At 37.0% G+C, this 15,134-nt stretch overlaps 1 protein-coding gene across 1 annotated transcript; it reads right to left on the reverse strand.

Moving 5' to 3' along the window:
* Window positions 1–4,196: 4,196 nt before the first annotated feature.
* On the reverse strand, window positions 4,197–7,259 carry LOC103438675 (uncharacterized). Its single transcript, XM_008377215.4, has 3 exons — window positions 5,790–7,259; window positions 4,848–5,399; window positions 4,197–4,744 (listed from the first exon to the last, which is right to left on the reverse strand). The coding sequence occupies exons 1-3, from the start codon at window positions 6,621–6,623 to the stop codon at window positions 4,643–4,645; spliced, it is 1,488 nt and encodes a 495-aa protein (XP_008375437.1). The 5' UTR covers window positions 6,624–7,259; the 3' UTR covers window positions 4,197–4,642.
* Between the last annotated feature and the right edge of the window lie 7,875 nt (window positions 7,260–15,134).

Genomic DNA, 15,134 nt, shown 5'->3' on the forward strand with positions numbered 1-15,134 from the left:
ACAAGTGTTTGACATTCTCTACTGTTTTATTTTAAATTTGTTTTTGAGGAAATTTTTATCGAAGACAACAGATATCGATTTCAATATTTTCACCGATATTGATATTTTAAACATTAACACATTGTGGAGCAGATTAGGCGCTCTCAAACTCTCATGATGCTGCTCCAGCCTAATGTATATCATTGTGGCAATCATGCTTTTCTAAGTCACAATAATATAATTATATATAGGTCATATGTATATATATGCATGCATGCTTTATGTGTTTACTATAATTATATGTCAATTACAACAAATCACAGATAATATTAGGTTTAAGAAGCCAGCTAGGAAATAATTAATACTGCCTAACTTACACATATGCATAGTCATTAATTAAGGAAGAGAATATATAGTTTCCATTTTGTTTTTCAAAAAATAGGAATTAGTTGTGGAACTTACACTACATCGAACTTCAATGATCTGAACCATCTATTTTTTAAGCTACACCTCAAATCATTCTTGCAAAATATTAGCCAAATCGAAAATATTTGAAACATCTAATTGAGTACAAAAACATTGTCGAACACTATGTTATAAGAAACAGTGAAATATCATCTTGACAATTAAACGAACAAATGGTTTCGTATTGAATTTTTGCAAGAATGGTCTATGAATAGAGACTTACAAAATAAACGGTCCAGATCGTTGAAGCAAGGCCGGCCCTGAGAATTTGAGAGCTCTAGGCGAGCTTTCAAAGTGGGCCCCTAGAATTCTTGAACCCCCGACTCTTTGTACTTTGATATGCAGAAAAAATATTTCGTTAATACATGGAAAAATGTATTTCTACATCATATATCATTAAAAATTAATATCAAAAGAAGAAAGATAAATAAACATAAGATAATACACGTCTCGCATTTTTAGACACAAATGTAGTTAAGTTTACATAATCTAAATTGTTAGAGTAATGCTATTTACACCATATTTTTGTACCATATTTTCATACCACCTTAGGTGGTATATTTTTGTACCATATTTTCATACCACCTTAGGTGGTATAGAAATGTGGTATAAAAACATGGTATGAATAGCATTACTCAAATTGTTATTAGATTAGGCTTTCTAATTATATTTGGAAAAACAATACTTGTTCGGGGAGTCTTCAGCTGGCTATTTGAAAATGCTGGTTTGGGAAGTCTTTACTAGCGTGGCCTTTTGATTAGAAAAAAAAAAAGCTTCCACCATGTCTCAAACAGGAGACGGTAACCAAATAAATGCCTTCTTTTCCACTACGCCACTAAGTTTTTTGTGCTGTTCTTCTTACTTTTAGAGTTTTTATATACTAATACATACATATAAAAAATAAAAAAAAATTGGGGGCCCCCAGAAGTCGGGGGCCCTAGGTAACCTTACTTGGCTACCCTCAGGGCCAACCCTGCATTGATGAAGTTCGATTTGGAACGGGTCCCACAATGAATACATTATTTGTTAACCCTAAGGGATCTTATACTGTTATGTTATTTGTCTAACAAGTTTTTGCATCGTAGTAAGCGATTCCTTTTAGCAAATAATTCGCACAAGTTTGGAAGGGAACCTCTTTTTTCCTTTATCTTTCTTTGTTTTTTGCCCTAATGAACAGGTAAGGAATTAACTTGGTTGCTTTCACGTGGTAACCATCATGTTGCTAACATGAAAATGTTGTTCGACGGCCGGATTCGAACATGGATGCCCATGCAAGAAAAGGGAAACCGCACTTATTAAAAATGTAGTAGTACCATTCTTTGTTCCACACTATACAATCACCAATTAAATTGTGCAATACAAAAACACTATGTGGGTGCACGAAAGGAACACACGTGGATAAAGGAGTCTGTTAGGGTTTTTAGAGCCAACAACGAGAGGATCCTAACTTCCCATTTAGCCTAATATGTTATATTATCAAACTGTCAATATAAGAACGTGGAATGAATGAAAGAAATCCATGTGGATAAAGGAGTAGGTTATGATTTTAAAGCCAACAAATTAGAGAGGTCATAAGTCACATCCATACTAGTTTTTTAATTATGTGATCAAATTGTTAATAGAAAACAAGATTCTAAAATATGCTAGGTGCTAGTCGAACGGCATATAGATTATATATAGATTATAAAATATTAAAACATATTAAAAATATGGAGAACGAGCATATAACGAGTGTTCATCCAAATATTTAATAAGTCTCTTACATTTCATTAAGAAAACAAAATGCTAAATGAAAGTTATTGATTTTCTGTCTAAGTGAAAGTCACAACCTAGACGGGTGCTTAGACGGGTTAGGCGGGGGCCTCGGTAGGCTAAGCGGACATCTATGCATCATTTCTTAATTTTCAAACGTCTAGGGATTAATCAGGACGGTGATCAGCTGCCTAGCGCCTAGGCAGCAACTTTTAGAACAGTGAGAAAAAGGTAACGTGGAAGAATGAAAAAGAAAAATCATGTAGGGGTTTGGAGCTGACAATGAGAGAAGTTGTAAGTTATTAACTTACTATGCAGTGTAATATGTTAAGTTATCAAACTGTTAACACTCTTGATCGATCATCCAAATAAAATATAAAGAATGGGAAAAGTAGAAAATGGGGTCGCCAAGTGAGTGAAGGAATGATGATGAGAATGGAAGGAGTTTGGGTTGGGGAGAGAGAGAGGGAGAGAGGGAGAGAGAGGGGCATTTAGCATTTAGGTTAAGAGAGAGAGAGGGGGGGAGACAAGAACAGATTGACACAGCTGTAAAAAGGGTCCCATTACATGAAGGGAAGGGGGAAGAACGTGCGTGGCGTTTCTCCAGGATTTCAGAAACCCCAAACTGCCTGGCATCTAATCCACCCCATCACCATGCCCCCGATCACTGCACATGCAACTTGCTTCTTCACCTCCTTCCCTCCCTTCTTTCTTTTTCTCCCCCGCTTTTTATTTTTATTTTAACCACTCATGGTTTTCTCTTTTTTTAATAAACCTCACTCTCGCCACTCAATATTACAATATTACGGTATGGTGGTTTTTATCTTCACTTGTAAGTGAGAGATTTTAAATTTAAATCTTCGACACCAAATTAGGTTGCCTATTGTGCAATTTAACCGAACTTCCATTTTTTTTAGTATAAAATATATCGGTGTGCTAAAAAATTAAATAAATAAACCCCACACACTCTCTCTCTCTCTCCCCTACTCTTTCTCTCTCTAGGTTTTTTTTTCTTTCATATTGATCGATCTTACTTCTCACCTCTGAGCTGGACCCTAACGTGCTTGCCTCCTCCCGTCCCATCTTCTTCTTGTTTTTACACTGGCCAACCCTCAGACAAACAACGGTGTCTTGCGTTTTGCTTTTTTTCTTGGATAAAAAATAAATTTGTGTGCTATTTGACCAAAATAAAATATGTGTGACAAGCGTTTGATATACTTACTAATTTGGAATAAAGAAATCATGGATCGGAGAAGGGAAAAAAAAAATGAGAATGAAATCAACTTGCCGCTTCTACTTGATATGATTTTTTATTTGGTTGTGGTCCAATATCCTAGTGGATTGGATCTTGGGTTTCTACTCATGCGTTTCGAGTTCGAAACTTCTTTTCCTTTAAATTAATGTTATAATTTCGAACTCTCCACCATCCCTTTAATAACAATAAAATTAAAAAAAAAATCAGTATTAAATTACAAATTTTGAGATAGTAGGGAGTCAAATTGAAATAATTCAAATACCCATATTTTAGTAAAGGAAACTATTTAGTAAAATAGGTATTTAGAAAAGGAAAATAGATATGTAAATTAGTAATATTCACAGGAAAATAGATACAAAACGTTTAGGCCACTTCAAAAGCCAATTTTGGGCCTACTATCCCAACTTACCTCAACCTGGGCCCCATATCTTAACTCACCTCAATTTGGGCCCTACAATCCCAATCCACCACAATCAATTTCGTTTTACGTCTACCTCAAATTCATTACATCATTTCGTAAGCCGGCACGATTGGAAAGCGATTTTCACACACTAATTTCTGCCGTGCACACCGTTGTTTATTTCTAGCCTTTAAATTGAATCAATTAAAGGAGAATACGTGACCATAAATAAACAATAGTATGCAGAAGAAGAAAGGGGTACGTACGGAACTACGGATATTATTCCGTAAACTTTTGAACTTAATTTCCCTTAATCAAAGAGATCCATGAAGGCAATAACAAAAGTGATGCTTAAGAATGCTTAACATGCTTACTATGGATGATCTGTTGACATCCTTTGTCAAATAATATCCATTCAACTTACAGTTACAGTACAAGTACAGAACAAAACAAAGAAAGATTAACAGAAGCTCGCAACACTAATTCGATAAACTCGTACTAGTTTTGAACAACTAACTACAGCTAAAATCACACCTAATCAGCTACCAGATGGTTGAATCTTAATTTATGATTAGATTTATACCTTCTGAACAAAATCGAAGGCAAAGAATGTACTCCCCGAGCTGAAGTTTTGCATGCTTGTCTTCAACTGTTATTTTACAATGAAGCATTCGCATATCTGCAAGCATATGTTTTCAATTTGCTAGAACAGCAAGTGATGCTCATATCTGAAATCCGGATCGATTCAGATTCTACCCGGCTACCACCATTCAAGAAATAGTTATTTAGTATCAGTAATGAAGCCGAAAGGGTCCTTTACCACACTGTCCGACTGTTAAACTGACAACTGCCTCACTTGTTTGGTTCAGTTTGCAACATAACCGACTAGGTACCTGTGGAAAGAGATATTATTCAGTACATCACAAAAACTAGAGCAGGCAAGTCAGAAATCAGTTTCATTGCATATGGCAAAAGTAGCTGAGTGAGGAAACTCACCAAATGCCATTTCTTGGTTGGCGGATAGCCCAAAACTTGAATTTTTTGCAGATTGCGCAATAGTCGAAATCGGGAAAAGCAGAAAACCTTTCTCTTGAATTCATCTTTTGCTTTGCTCCGCATATATGACCCCAATGTAGCATTCCCTTGTTTCCTAACATCTTTCAAGAAGAATAAAATAGGCTTCTTACAAACAGATCTATAAGGGTCTTTGGTATCAAAATCGAATTCATTCCTTTGACTTATCCCATTCCAAGCAGAGTAAGTCTGCTCTGAGCGCTCAAGGTCACGGGGAAGCACAATGTTTGGGAATACTTGAACCACATACCCAAGTGAGACTGAAAATGTGAGACCGTGTCGATGATCATAGCAAATGGACCGCTGCAAAAAACTGGTGGGTTGGAGTCTCATTGCCTGTGTGAAAAGCTTCAAACTTTGCAGAGAGGTAGAGCCGGGATAAAAAGGGTCGACAGCTTCAACATGGTGAATGGACACAAATGGTGCTATAGGATGCGAAGATAAAAGACCGTGCGCATTACCCCTAATGTCACACTGCCACACCAAACAACCCCATTTCACTAATAAACCAATGCTCTATAAAACAGAAAGATATATACCGCACTCATATATTTATATCCAAAACAATGCCAGAACAAAACCCATTTCACCAATTAAGCAATGCTCACCAAAACAGAATGATCCAAACATTCATACACATAAGTGTATTTTGTTTGTAGAACTAGTAGCTAATATCACACTGCCACAACAAACCTATGTCACATATTAACCAATACTCTGTTTTTGATGATGCGATACTCTAACTACTCTAATCTACAGCGAGGGAGATTCGAACTAAGGTGCAACACGGCGCGCACACTGCTTTCGAACCAACTGGCCTAATACACATATGCAATTACTCTATGTGTGTATATCTGAATTTACCTGATGGAAGCCAGGTTCTCTGGTTAATGGAATCCCAAGCTCAGTAATGCAGGCATGGAGGCGATCGTCACTCCCGTAGAGCTTCGGGTACCTCTCGAGACACTGGTCCTGCATTTCGGACAGGGCTTCCGCCAGAGGGTGGCTAATTGCAATGCCGCCGCCACCAAACGCCATAGAGTGGCTGAAGTAAGTGTTGGCAGAATGACTCTCCGACGGGCTTCCCACATAAACCATCTCCGACGAGTCGTACTTGCCCAGCACCGCGACGAGGTTATCGGCGTTGATGATGGTGTCGTCGTCGGCGAGGACGAACCACCGGACGTTGGGGAGGCCGAGGCGGAAGCACTCGGAGACTATTCTGGAGATTCGTAGCCCCGACGGGTGACCCGTCGGGTTGGTGTACCGAAACCGCGAGATGTCCTCGGATACCATTATCGGCGGCAAGGACCGATCGACGTCGTTTTCCGGTAGCTTCTCTTCCAGCCAGACGTGGCCGCGCATGTCGTCCTGGCGCCACCAGAGCCGGACGTACTCTTTCCGCTGCTTCCAGAGTTGGGCCGACCCGGCAATGCCGAAAACGATGTCGTTTAGAGTGAGCTCCTCGGAGTGTCCACTGTGTCGGGAAACAGTGCGGCTTTGGGAGCGGGTGAAGGACTGGGGGGCGGGGAGGGAGTGCGGAGTGGCGGAGAAGACAAGGGAGAGCCAGGCGGTGGTGGAGATCAAGAGGGCCGCGACGGCGATGACGGCGGTGGCTACGTGGCTCCGACGGTAACGGCGGTTTTTGGGTGGTCTGGGATTGGCGTTGTTGGGGTTTGTTGTTGGCGTCGTCGTCATCGTCCCCAGTGTTCATTTCTGTGCGCCGATCGCCACCGCATCAAAACCCCTAAATAACAATTCAGACATTAAATTCGATTTCGGATTCGGATTTGGGACCTTTTCAGATTTGGGCGTGCGAAGAGTGAGAGTGTGGGGTTTTAGGATTTATTGGTTTTAATTTCTGTAATTATTTAATATTTATTTGTAATACAAATTTTGAAGCTTTGAATTCTTGAACGGCCAGTGGGAACGCAGCAAAAGGCACGCGTAAAATATTTGGAAAAAAGAGACGTTGGGTGGTGGTGGTGGTTGGTAATCAAAAGGCGGACAATCATGGCCGTACGTGTGTGCTGTGGGTTGGGAATCAGGACACGTGTGCGGCATGCGGCCGCGGGAGAAAGCTCTGATTAAATTGAAATACGCCACGTAGCCGGGATGTCAGGGGTGGATCAGAATACCGTTAATGTTTTCCTGCTGCGTAGGAATCTTTTGATCATTTTCCTTTTGGTTTAAGGTTAATCAGATCAAAAACAGGTTAGACGTTCAGCCCGGCGGCCGCGCAGAATATCAACGTCTATGTCAACCGTTATTTGACAGGAATGAGAATCCTCACCACAAGGCAAATGATAGTTTAATTATCAATACAAGAAAAAATATATTCATGATTTAGTGGTCATCTGTTTAAGATAACAACGTATTTGTCAAGTCTTTTGAAAACAAAATAATCTTCTTCTCCTTTGTTAATCATTCGCACAACCTACACTTTCTGGTCCGCTACATCACTCTTCTCCTCCACCACATGTTTAAACTCAAGTGGTCCTCCTAAGTGGTCCTCACAGCCACATATCTAGGCTTTTGGGTGGTCTTGGGATCACCTGGATCCCCTAATGTACCAAACTTGTGCACCAAAAGATGCATAAAACCGGGTTGACTTTAGAACAACGTAAAGTATCAATGTGTGACCTTCACAAGGTTGCTTTTATCACTGAGTGAAGGTAATATGTAAATGGATAAAGATAAGGAAGCAAATACAAGATGTACGTGGTTCACTCTAAGTTGGCCTACGTCAAAGAAGGTAGAGGAGTTCTCAGTAATAATGTAAAGTTTACAAGATACATTGGTTAAGGCATAATCATCATTATTGAATTATAATAATGTCATAAATATTGTGGGATTATGATCTCATTTTATAGTTGAGGAGAGTCATGTTTCGACTGCGATGGATGTGAGACTTTAGGAGCTTTATTCGGGTGTAGACATGTTTCATTTTGTAGTTAGTCTCTTGATTGGAGAGGAACTCATGCGCTTCGACATAGTGCCTCAAACATGAACCCTTCAGTAAGTCTTCGAAAGTATAAAGTTGACAGGTGCTCGGTAATTTCGGGGTTGGTGAAGTATGATACAAACAGTGCTTCCCCCAAGTTCCTATGTGATGAAAGCTTCTTAGTTGGAGACTTGAAAAATCCAAGTCACTTAGTAATCACGAAACTTTAGAGTACCAAAGTATAATAGCATATAATGGGAATCCCTCCAAGTCTCTAAGTGAGGAGAGTTGTCCAATAAGATGTCTTAATTTTTTCAGTCATTGAAGGAACAAAGTCTTAATTTTTTCAGTCATTGAAGGAACAAAGAGTTCAAAAATTCTCTCTTCCTTGCACATACTTCAGCCCTAGTATATATGTATATATATTTCTTTTATTGAGCCCAAGTATATATTTCATTTGTTAAGCCCAATTCTTTATTATATAAAGCCCATCAGTACTTTGCTTTGCATGTGTTCTACATTAATGTTGGAGAAAATGTTGTAATGCTAGGAAGATTAAATTTGTAAATACAATTTGTAAACTAAATTATGTGTCACCAATAGAAAATGAGCACGTCTATTAATGCTTAAATGATAATCTAATCATTAACTTCCATGTCATTTAATTTACTAAAATTTGTCTGTAAATTTAGTCTCTATAGTATTGCTCTTCTCTCTACAATAGAAGGACGATTTCGCAACTAAATTATGTATATATTTCTTTTAGAGTGATGTTATTCCCAGCCCAATGTACTTATCTTCCCACCCACCTTTTAATGAATTTTTTTAATTACAAATTTGTCAATTTCCAAAAAGATTGATAAGGACATTAATTATCTTCTTTTGGTTAATTTTGTTTTTTATTAAAAAAAAAATTGGGTGTGGGGGACGATTTGTCTACCTTAAACCCTAACTCATATTTTCGTCTCCTTCATTCAGAGAAAGCAAAAAAATTATCAATGGACTTAGAAGATGACTTTTTCATTGGAGAGGCAGACGATGACGCTTCTATGGAAGAGGTAGAAGATTATATTTTCATTTAAAAGGTAGAAAAATAATTTTGTGTGTGGGTCACTCAAATTTTCCCATCGTATATTGGAATTGTCGTTGTCGAATTCTTTTGAATTTAGATACCTCTATGGTTTCCATTTGAATTTGCAGACCTTTGTGGCTTTAAATTCATATTTGATTTTGCTTACCATTACGATTAGTATGCATTATTAACACAGATTTTTGCCATAAAAACTTTTTCAAGTGAATTCCTATACTTCTATTCTTATGCGCACAAATTTGATTCTTTGGGTGACAGAGAGGCAGAGGTCAGGAGAGAGCGTGGTGGTGGATATGAGAAAGATATTGATTATTGAGAGGGTGGTGGTGAAAGGATTGCGAGTTGGGGGTGAGAGTCATCGTAAATGTGGTGCTGCGATTAAGGATAGGATTTATTAAAAAAATGTATAAAAATATGAATATATACTAAAGGTTATTTTAGGGATTATGGGGTGGGAAAATAACATTTTAATTTTTTTAATTTTTTAAGATGGATGAAATTATAATATGGGTGGGAAAATAAGACAATGAGGTAGGTCTATTAGCTCTCTTCTTTTATTGAGCCCAAGTATATACATTTCTTTTGTTAAGCCTAATTCTTTATTATATCAAGCCCATCAACACCTTACTTTGTATGTGTTGTACGGTAAGAGATTCCCTCCATATCTCTCCCATCAAAACCCATCAATCAATTAATCTAGGCATTGAAATTTGATTCAATGGCTAAAATTATTATAACTTTTAGGGTTGGTTTGGTATTGCTGTGCTTTGAAAAAAAGCTGCTGTGAGAATAAGCGGCTGTGAAATAAATCAGTAGAGTGTTTGGTAAACTTTTTTGTAAAAGTGCTTTTGGAAAAAAAAAAAAAACAGTTTGATAGTTGGTCTTTTCATTAAAGGAGCACTGTAGCTCCTTGTGCTTTGAAAAAAAGCCAGTTTTTCAAAGCTGCAAATAGCAACTTCAGCTTTTTCCTTTGATTTCAGCTTATCTCACAGCAGCTTCCAAAATAAGCCTTTTTTTTTTTCAGTTTACTAAACACCTAAAACCCTCACGGCTTTTTTTCATGGGTGCATTTTTTTAAGCACCTCACTCCCAAACCACCTCTTAAAGGGGTCACTTGTTTGTAACTGTTGGATCAAATTTCAAGGGTCCGAATTAATTGATTGGTAGGCTTTGGTGGGAGAGATCCGGAGGGGATCTCTTCCCGTGTTCTACATTAATGTTGGAGAAAAGGTTGGTATTCTCTGTACTAGTAATGCTAGAAAGACTAAATTTGTAGACACAGTTTGCAAACTAAATTATGTATCATGAATAACAAATGAGCATATTTATCAATGCTTAAGTAATAATCCAATTATCAACTTCTATGTCATATAGTTTACTAAAATTTATCTATAAATTTAGTCTACCTAACATTACTCTTCTCTCTACAATAGAACGACGAGTTCGCAACTAAATTGTGTGTATATATATATATATTTTAATTGAGCCCAAGTATATACATTTCTTTTGTCAAGCCCATTTCTTTATTATATCAACCCCATCAGCACTTTGCCTTGCATGTGTTCTAAGTTCTAACTTCTACATTAATGTTGGAGAAAAGGTTGGTATTCTCCCTACAAGTAATGCTAGGAATATTAAATTTGTAGATAAAATTTATAAACTAAATTATATGTTATCAATATAAAATGAGCACGTTTATCAACTACTATGTCATTTAATTTACTAAAATTTATCTACAATTTTAATCTCTATCATTACTCTTCTCTCTACAATAGAAGGACGAGTTCACAACTCTCTAGATTGAAATAACTTACACCCAAGAACCCTGAAGTTGTAAATTCAACGGCTGATTATTAATTGACAACAGTAATTCAAAGCTAACTATATGAACTCTTTGAAATTTGCTTGCTTGATTTACCGCCAAGTGCAAAAACATTATCAACAAAGAATCGACTAAATTGATTAGCCAAACAGGGATCGAACAAATGAGTTCGAAATCCCCAAATTGAAACCCTAACCCTAATATTTTCCCATCCTGTTTTTATTAAAAGCTTACTAAAAAATATAAAGGAAAAAAAAAAGTTCTTAGAAATCACTCAGAATATCAAAGCCGTGTACCTCGCGAAACTATCCGAGTACAAGCAATATACATACATACATACATATATATATATATACATACATACATATATATATACATACATACATACATATATATATATACATATATATATATACATACATATATATATATATATATATATATATATATATATAACCTTTAAGAAAAGAGATTTCTATTTTTTTTTATAAAAATAGGGATTAGTTGTAGGGTCCACATCATATCAAACTTTAACGATCCAAACCATTTATTTTTCAAGTTGCACCTCATAGATCATTCTTGCAAAATATTAGTCAAATCAGAAATGTTTAAGACATCTAATTGAGTTTAAAAAAATTAAAGAATATTTTGTTCTATAAGAAACAATAAAATTTTATCTTGATAATTAAATAGGCACATGTTTTCAGATTGAATTAAAATTTTGCAATGATGATTTATGAATCGAGACTTATAAAATAGACTATTCGGATAGTTAAAGTTCGATGTGGAGTGGGCTCCATACTATTTCCTATTTTTTGAAAAAAAAAAAAAAGGAATCCCCTTGCATAAAGGGTTGTGTATACATATTCTAATTCTTTTTTGCACTCTTTGGGCATCAGCCTGTTGTTTGCTTACTTGTATGCTAATTCTTCAGTACCAAGTCACCACACAAACACATGATTGTACCTAGTTTTTCCCCACAAGGCATCAACAGAATGACAGGTCCTGAATACCATAACCAAGCAAAGCAAAGCAAGTGTTTCTAGATCTCACTCATCAATATCTCAAATCAATGATGGATTATGGCACCTAAATGGGCAACAGAATTGGACTTATTAGCTTTTCAATATATTCAGAAAAAAATTCGTAAGCTCCTTTGACGTAATATGCTTTGTCCTAATTAATGAGCTTTCCCAATTCAGGAACCTGAAGAACACTTCCAAGTTATAGATGTCATTGGGTGTCTTTGTAAGAGTAGAACTTCCCTTCAAATGTGACGCCACGGCGTGCCAGTATCCTAAGTTAAATTCATGGTAGTGCGTGATTGGCCGGTGCTGGTGCTGTACACTCATAATTCATAAAGGCAATGTCTTGTTGCTTCTCGGTTTTTAACGCTGGGCAGAGAAGGGTAAATGAATCTTTTAGCTCCATGTCGAGCTTGTTCATTTCCCCATCCAGAACTCAGTACCAAAATATGAGGGGTCACATCAGCCTACATTCACAGATGCAACTACTTTTCGAATAGCTGTAATTATACAGTGATGTTGAACTTTGATTTGTTGATTGTCCCTGAAAAGTTAATTAAGTTGATTTCCACCTAAAAAGGAGCTTGAATTTTTTTAGATGTCCCCTCTTATTCGAATCCTAGCTTTACTACTATCGCCACCACAACTTTGCCATGACCATGCGTACCAACCACCATTGTCGATGCAACACCCACCATCACTGTCATTACCACTACCACTAAAGCATTTATTTGTCAAGTATTATGCTACCACCTTTAACTGATTAAGATTAGCCAAGAAACCTCTTTTAAATAATGATTTTTTTATTTTTTATTATTTTTTTACAAATAATAGCGTTAATGGGTTAAGTTGTTAAACGTTAAGGGGGGAGGGGAATCGATGGGGATCAAACGTGCACTAGGGTGCATAGATATTATATATTTTCATCGCACTACAATAAAACATCATTTGTCTGTTTTCGCGATGTTTCAATTTATGAAAGCTGTTGGGCCAGGTTAGCCCAAGAATTCATAGATGGATTAGGGTTTAGTTAGGCCAAGTTAGAAATGCTCATTCTAGCGATCAAATCTAAGAACTTATTCAATCCTTTAAAGCAATTCCACCCATTGTCAAAGCGCAATGGTAAGTGCTTGTGAATTGCCCTTTAACCTTAATAATGTCCTCCAACGGCCAAAAAATTAGAACGAAAGTGGTGCGGCCAAGTCAAGCCCGACCCAATGCTCGTGCAAATATCCCCATTTTCCCTGATATGGTTGACGTCAACTATGTTCTTTTATTTTTATTTTTATGTCTAGCACATGCAATTCATGCGCAAAAGCGATAGTGAGCCAACAACAAAAGCTATTGTGGGACCCCCTAGTGGTCCAACTTTGCAATCCCCCTAATGGAGCACACATGGCGACTTATGGATCGTTGGATTTCAAATTCATTTGTATTTAACAGCCTAAATTAATCTAACATAAAATTTATTAGAAAAATTCATAAAAATATTTTTAAAAAGTTCATATTATATTTGATGTTCTTGTGAATAGTATTTCATTTAATATTCATTTAAAATTTCATAATATATATTTATGAATAGTAATGGCCTTTACCGTTGCTCAGCAGGTGGAGTTGCACAAAGGCAGTTATTTTTTTGAGTGAATAGTAAGTGTTATTACTTGCTAGGTGTCATCGCCCTTGCCCTTTCCCAACCGGTGGAATTACTCTTATAAATCAATTGTTTATTAACAACGAAGCCAAACACCAATCACTGGAAGGTCTACAAGATGCAAAAGCTTTTGGTCAAAATATACTGGACTGAGAAATGCACTATAATTATAATTAGCCAATTCATCAGACATAAAGTTTATCGCGTGACCTCTTCTTTGTTTTGAAAAAGAACTCTGGCAAGTTAAAAATTAATAAATTAAGGTCATTTTTATTGTAGGCATAATTTACTGAACGATTATGGAGGTCATAGAGAGAGATGTGTAATTGGTGTTCTATTTCACCTCATTGTGCCTTTATTTATAGTAGTAGGGAAGGTTAATTCCTTACCCTTTTAGGATTACAACTTTAATAGGATATTAACTACTAAAGGGAATTTTCAAAGATATCCCTAGATACACTAGGATTTACACAATCACATTCCTAATCTAATAGGATTGCAGCACTCCCCCTTGAGTATGTAAATACTCAAACAAATGGCGCATCAGGCCTTCAGTGATGAAGTAAGTACAGTTGATGAAGTCATTGGCACAATGAGCGAATACGAGTCTCAAATTAAGGGAAGAATGCTAAAAATGTAACTCTCACAAAACCTTGTTATAGTAAAACCCAAGGTGGGAGAAAAACCCATGGACTAAGGAGAAAAGTGAGAAGTTACATTAAGTCAAAACTATACGTCTTCTAGATGTAAGTAGAATAGCTCATAAGGGTATGATCAGCCCAGGATAGGTGCCTCGTCAAAACCTAGTTAGGTAGAAAAACCCAGTGGAAAAAATGCTCCTAATCTTAAGGAAAAAAAGTATGTACATTAAGATCAAGTGAGTATACTTCTGGATACTCCCCCTGAGTTTGATAGAACTTCCAAATGAGAACTACAAGTATTGCATATGTATAGTTATGCATACCAATTCCTCGGACAAGCTTCTGGAAGGTTGACTTCGGCAGTAACGTCATGTAGAGGTGGACAAGGTTGTTTGGGATCGGCTTGTATGACTTCAATCTCCTGATGCTTTACTGATGTAGATGTAGACGCAATATGTCTGGGCGTTGACTTCGTTGATGTATCATGTCTTGGTCGGGTGGATACATGCGGCATAGTCTTCATGGATCGTCGTTGAGACTCAATGATGGATGAAAACAGCAAGTACTTCGAATATTCTCAACAAGAACTCCTAACCATGTCTCACTTGTGGCGTAGTGAAGTGAGTTGAGTTTTGGAATGATTCGAAGATTTCGCAACTAAGGTCATATCGTGGACCTCCAAGATATTACAATATCTCTAACGGTAAAGACATAACCATTCAGAGATTTTGCCTTGTGCGGGTTTAATAAGTGACCAGCGTCAGGATAACAAACAAGGCAAGCATTAATCCGAAGATCAGGGGGGTTGGATCAGCTCGAGATGCGTTGGGATTAGCCCAAATCCGTAGTACCTTCATGGTATGTCTTTAATACCAATTCAGTGGTTGCGTGCAGGCACAGTGCTGCATCTTTACCAATAAATCAACAACGAACGAGATTTACTATCTAATACAATGAGCTAAGTACAACGAAGTGCAAAGTTGAACTTATATATGGAATTTCGGATTCCATACCCTCTTTAAGGGTCTCATTTGCA

Source organism: Malus domestica, chromosome 06, assembly GCF_042453785.1.
Source record: "Malus domestica chromosome 06, GDT2T_hap1".
Lineage (NCBI taxonomy): Eukaryota > Viridiplantae > Streptophyta > Magnoliopsida > Rosales > Rosaceae > Malus > Malus domestica.

Bases quoted from the DNA above. Each gene is read 5' to 3' on its own strand.
- LOC103438675 (XM_008377215.4), bottom strand. From the start codon at position 6,623: ATGACGACGACGCCAACAACAAACCCCAACAACGCCAATCCCAGACCA. The intron at 5,400-5,789 runs GTAAATTCAGAT...TTGGTGTGGCAG, and splicing joins GAGAACCTGGCTTCCATCAG to TGTGACATTAGGGGTAATGC. The intron at 4,745-4,847 runs GTGAGTTTCCTC...CTCTTTCCACAG, and splicing joins CAACCAAGAAATGGCATTTG to GTACCTAGTCGGTTATGTTG.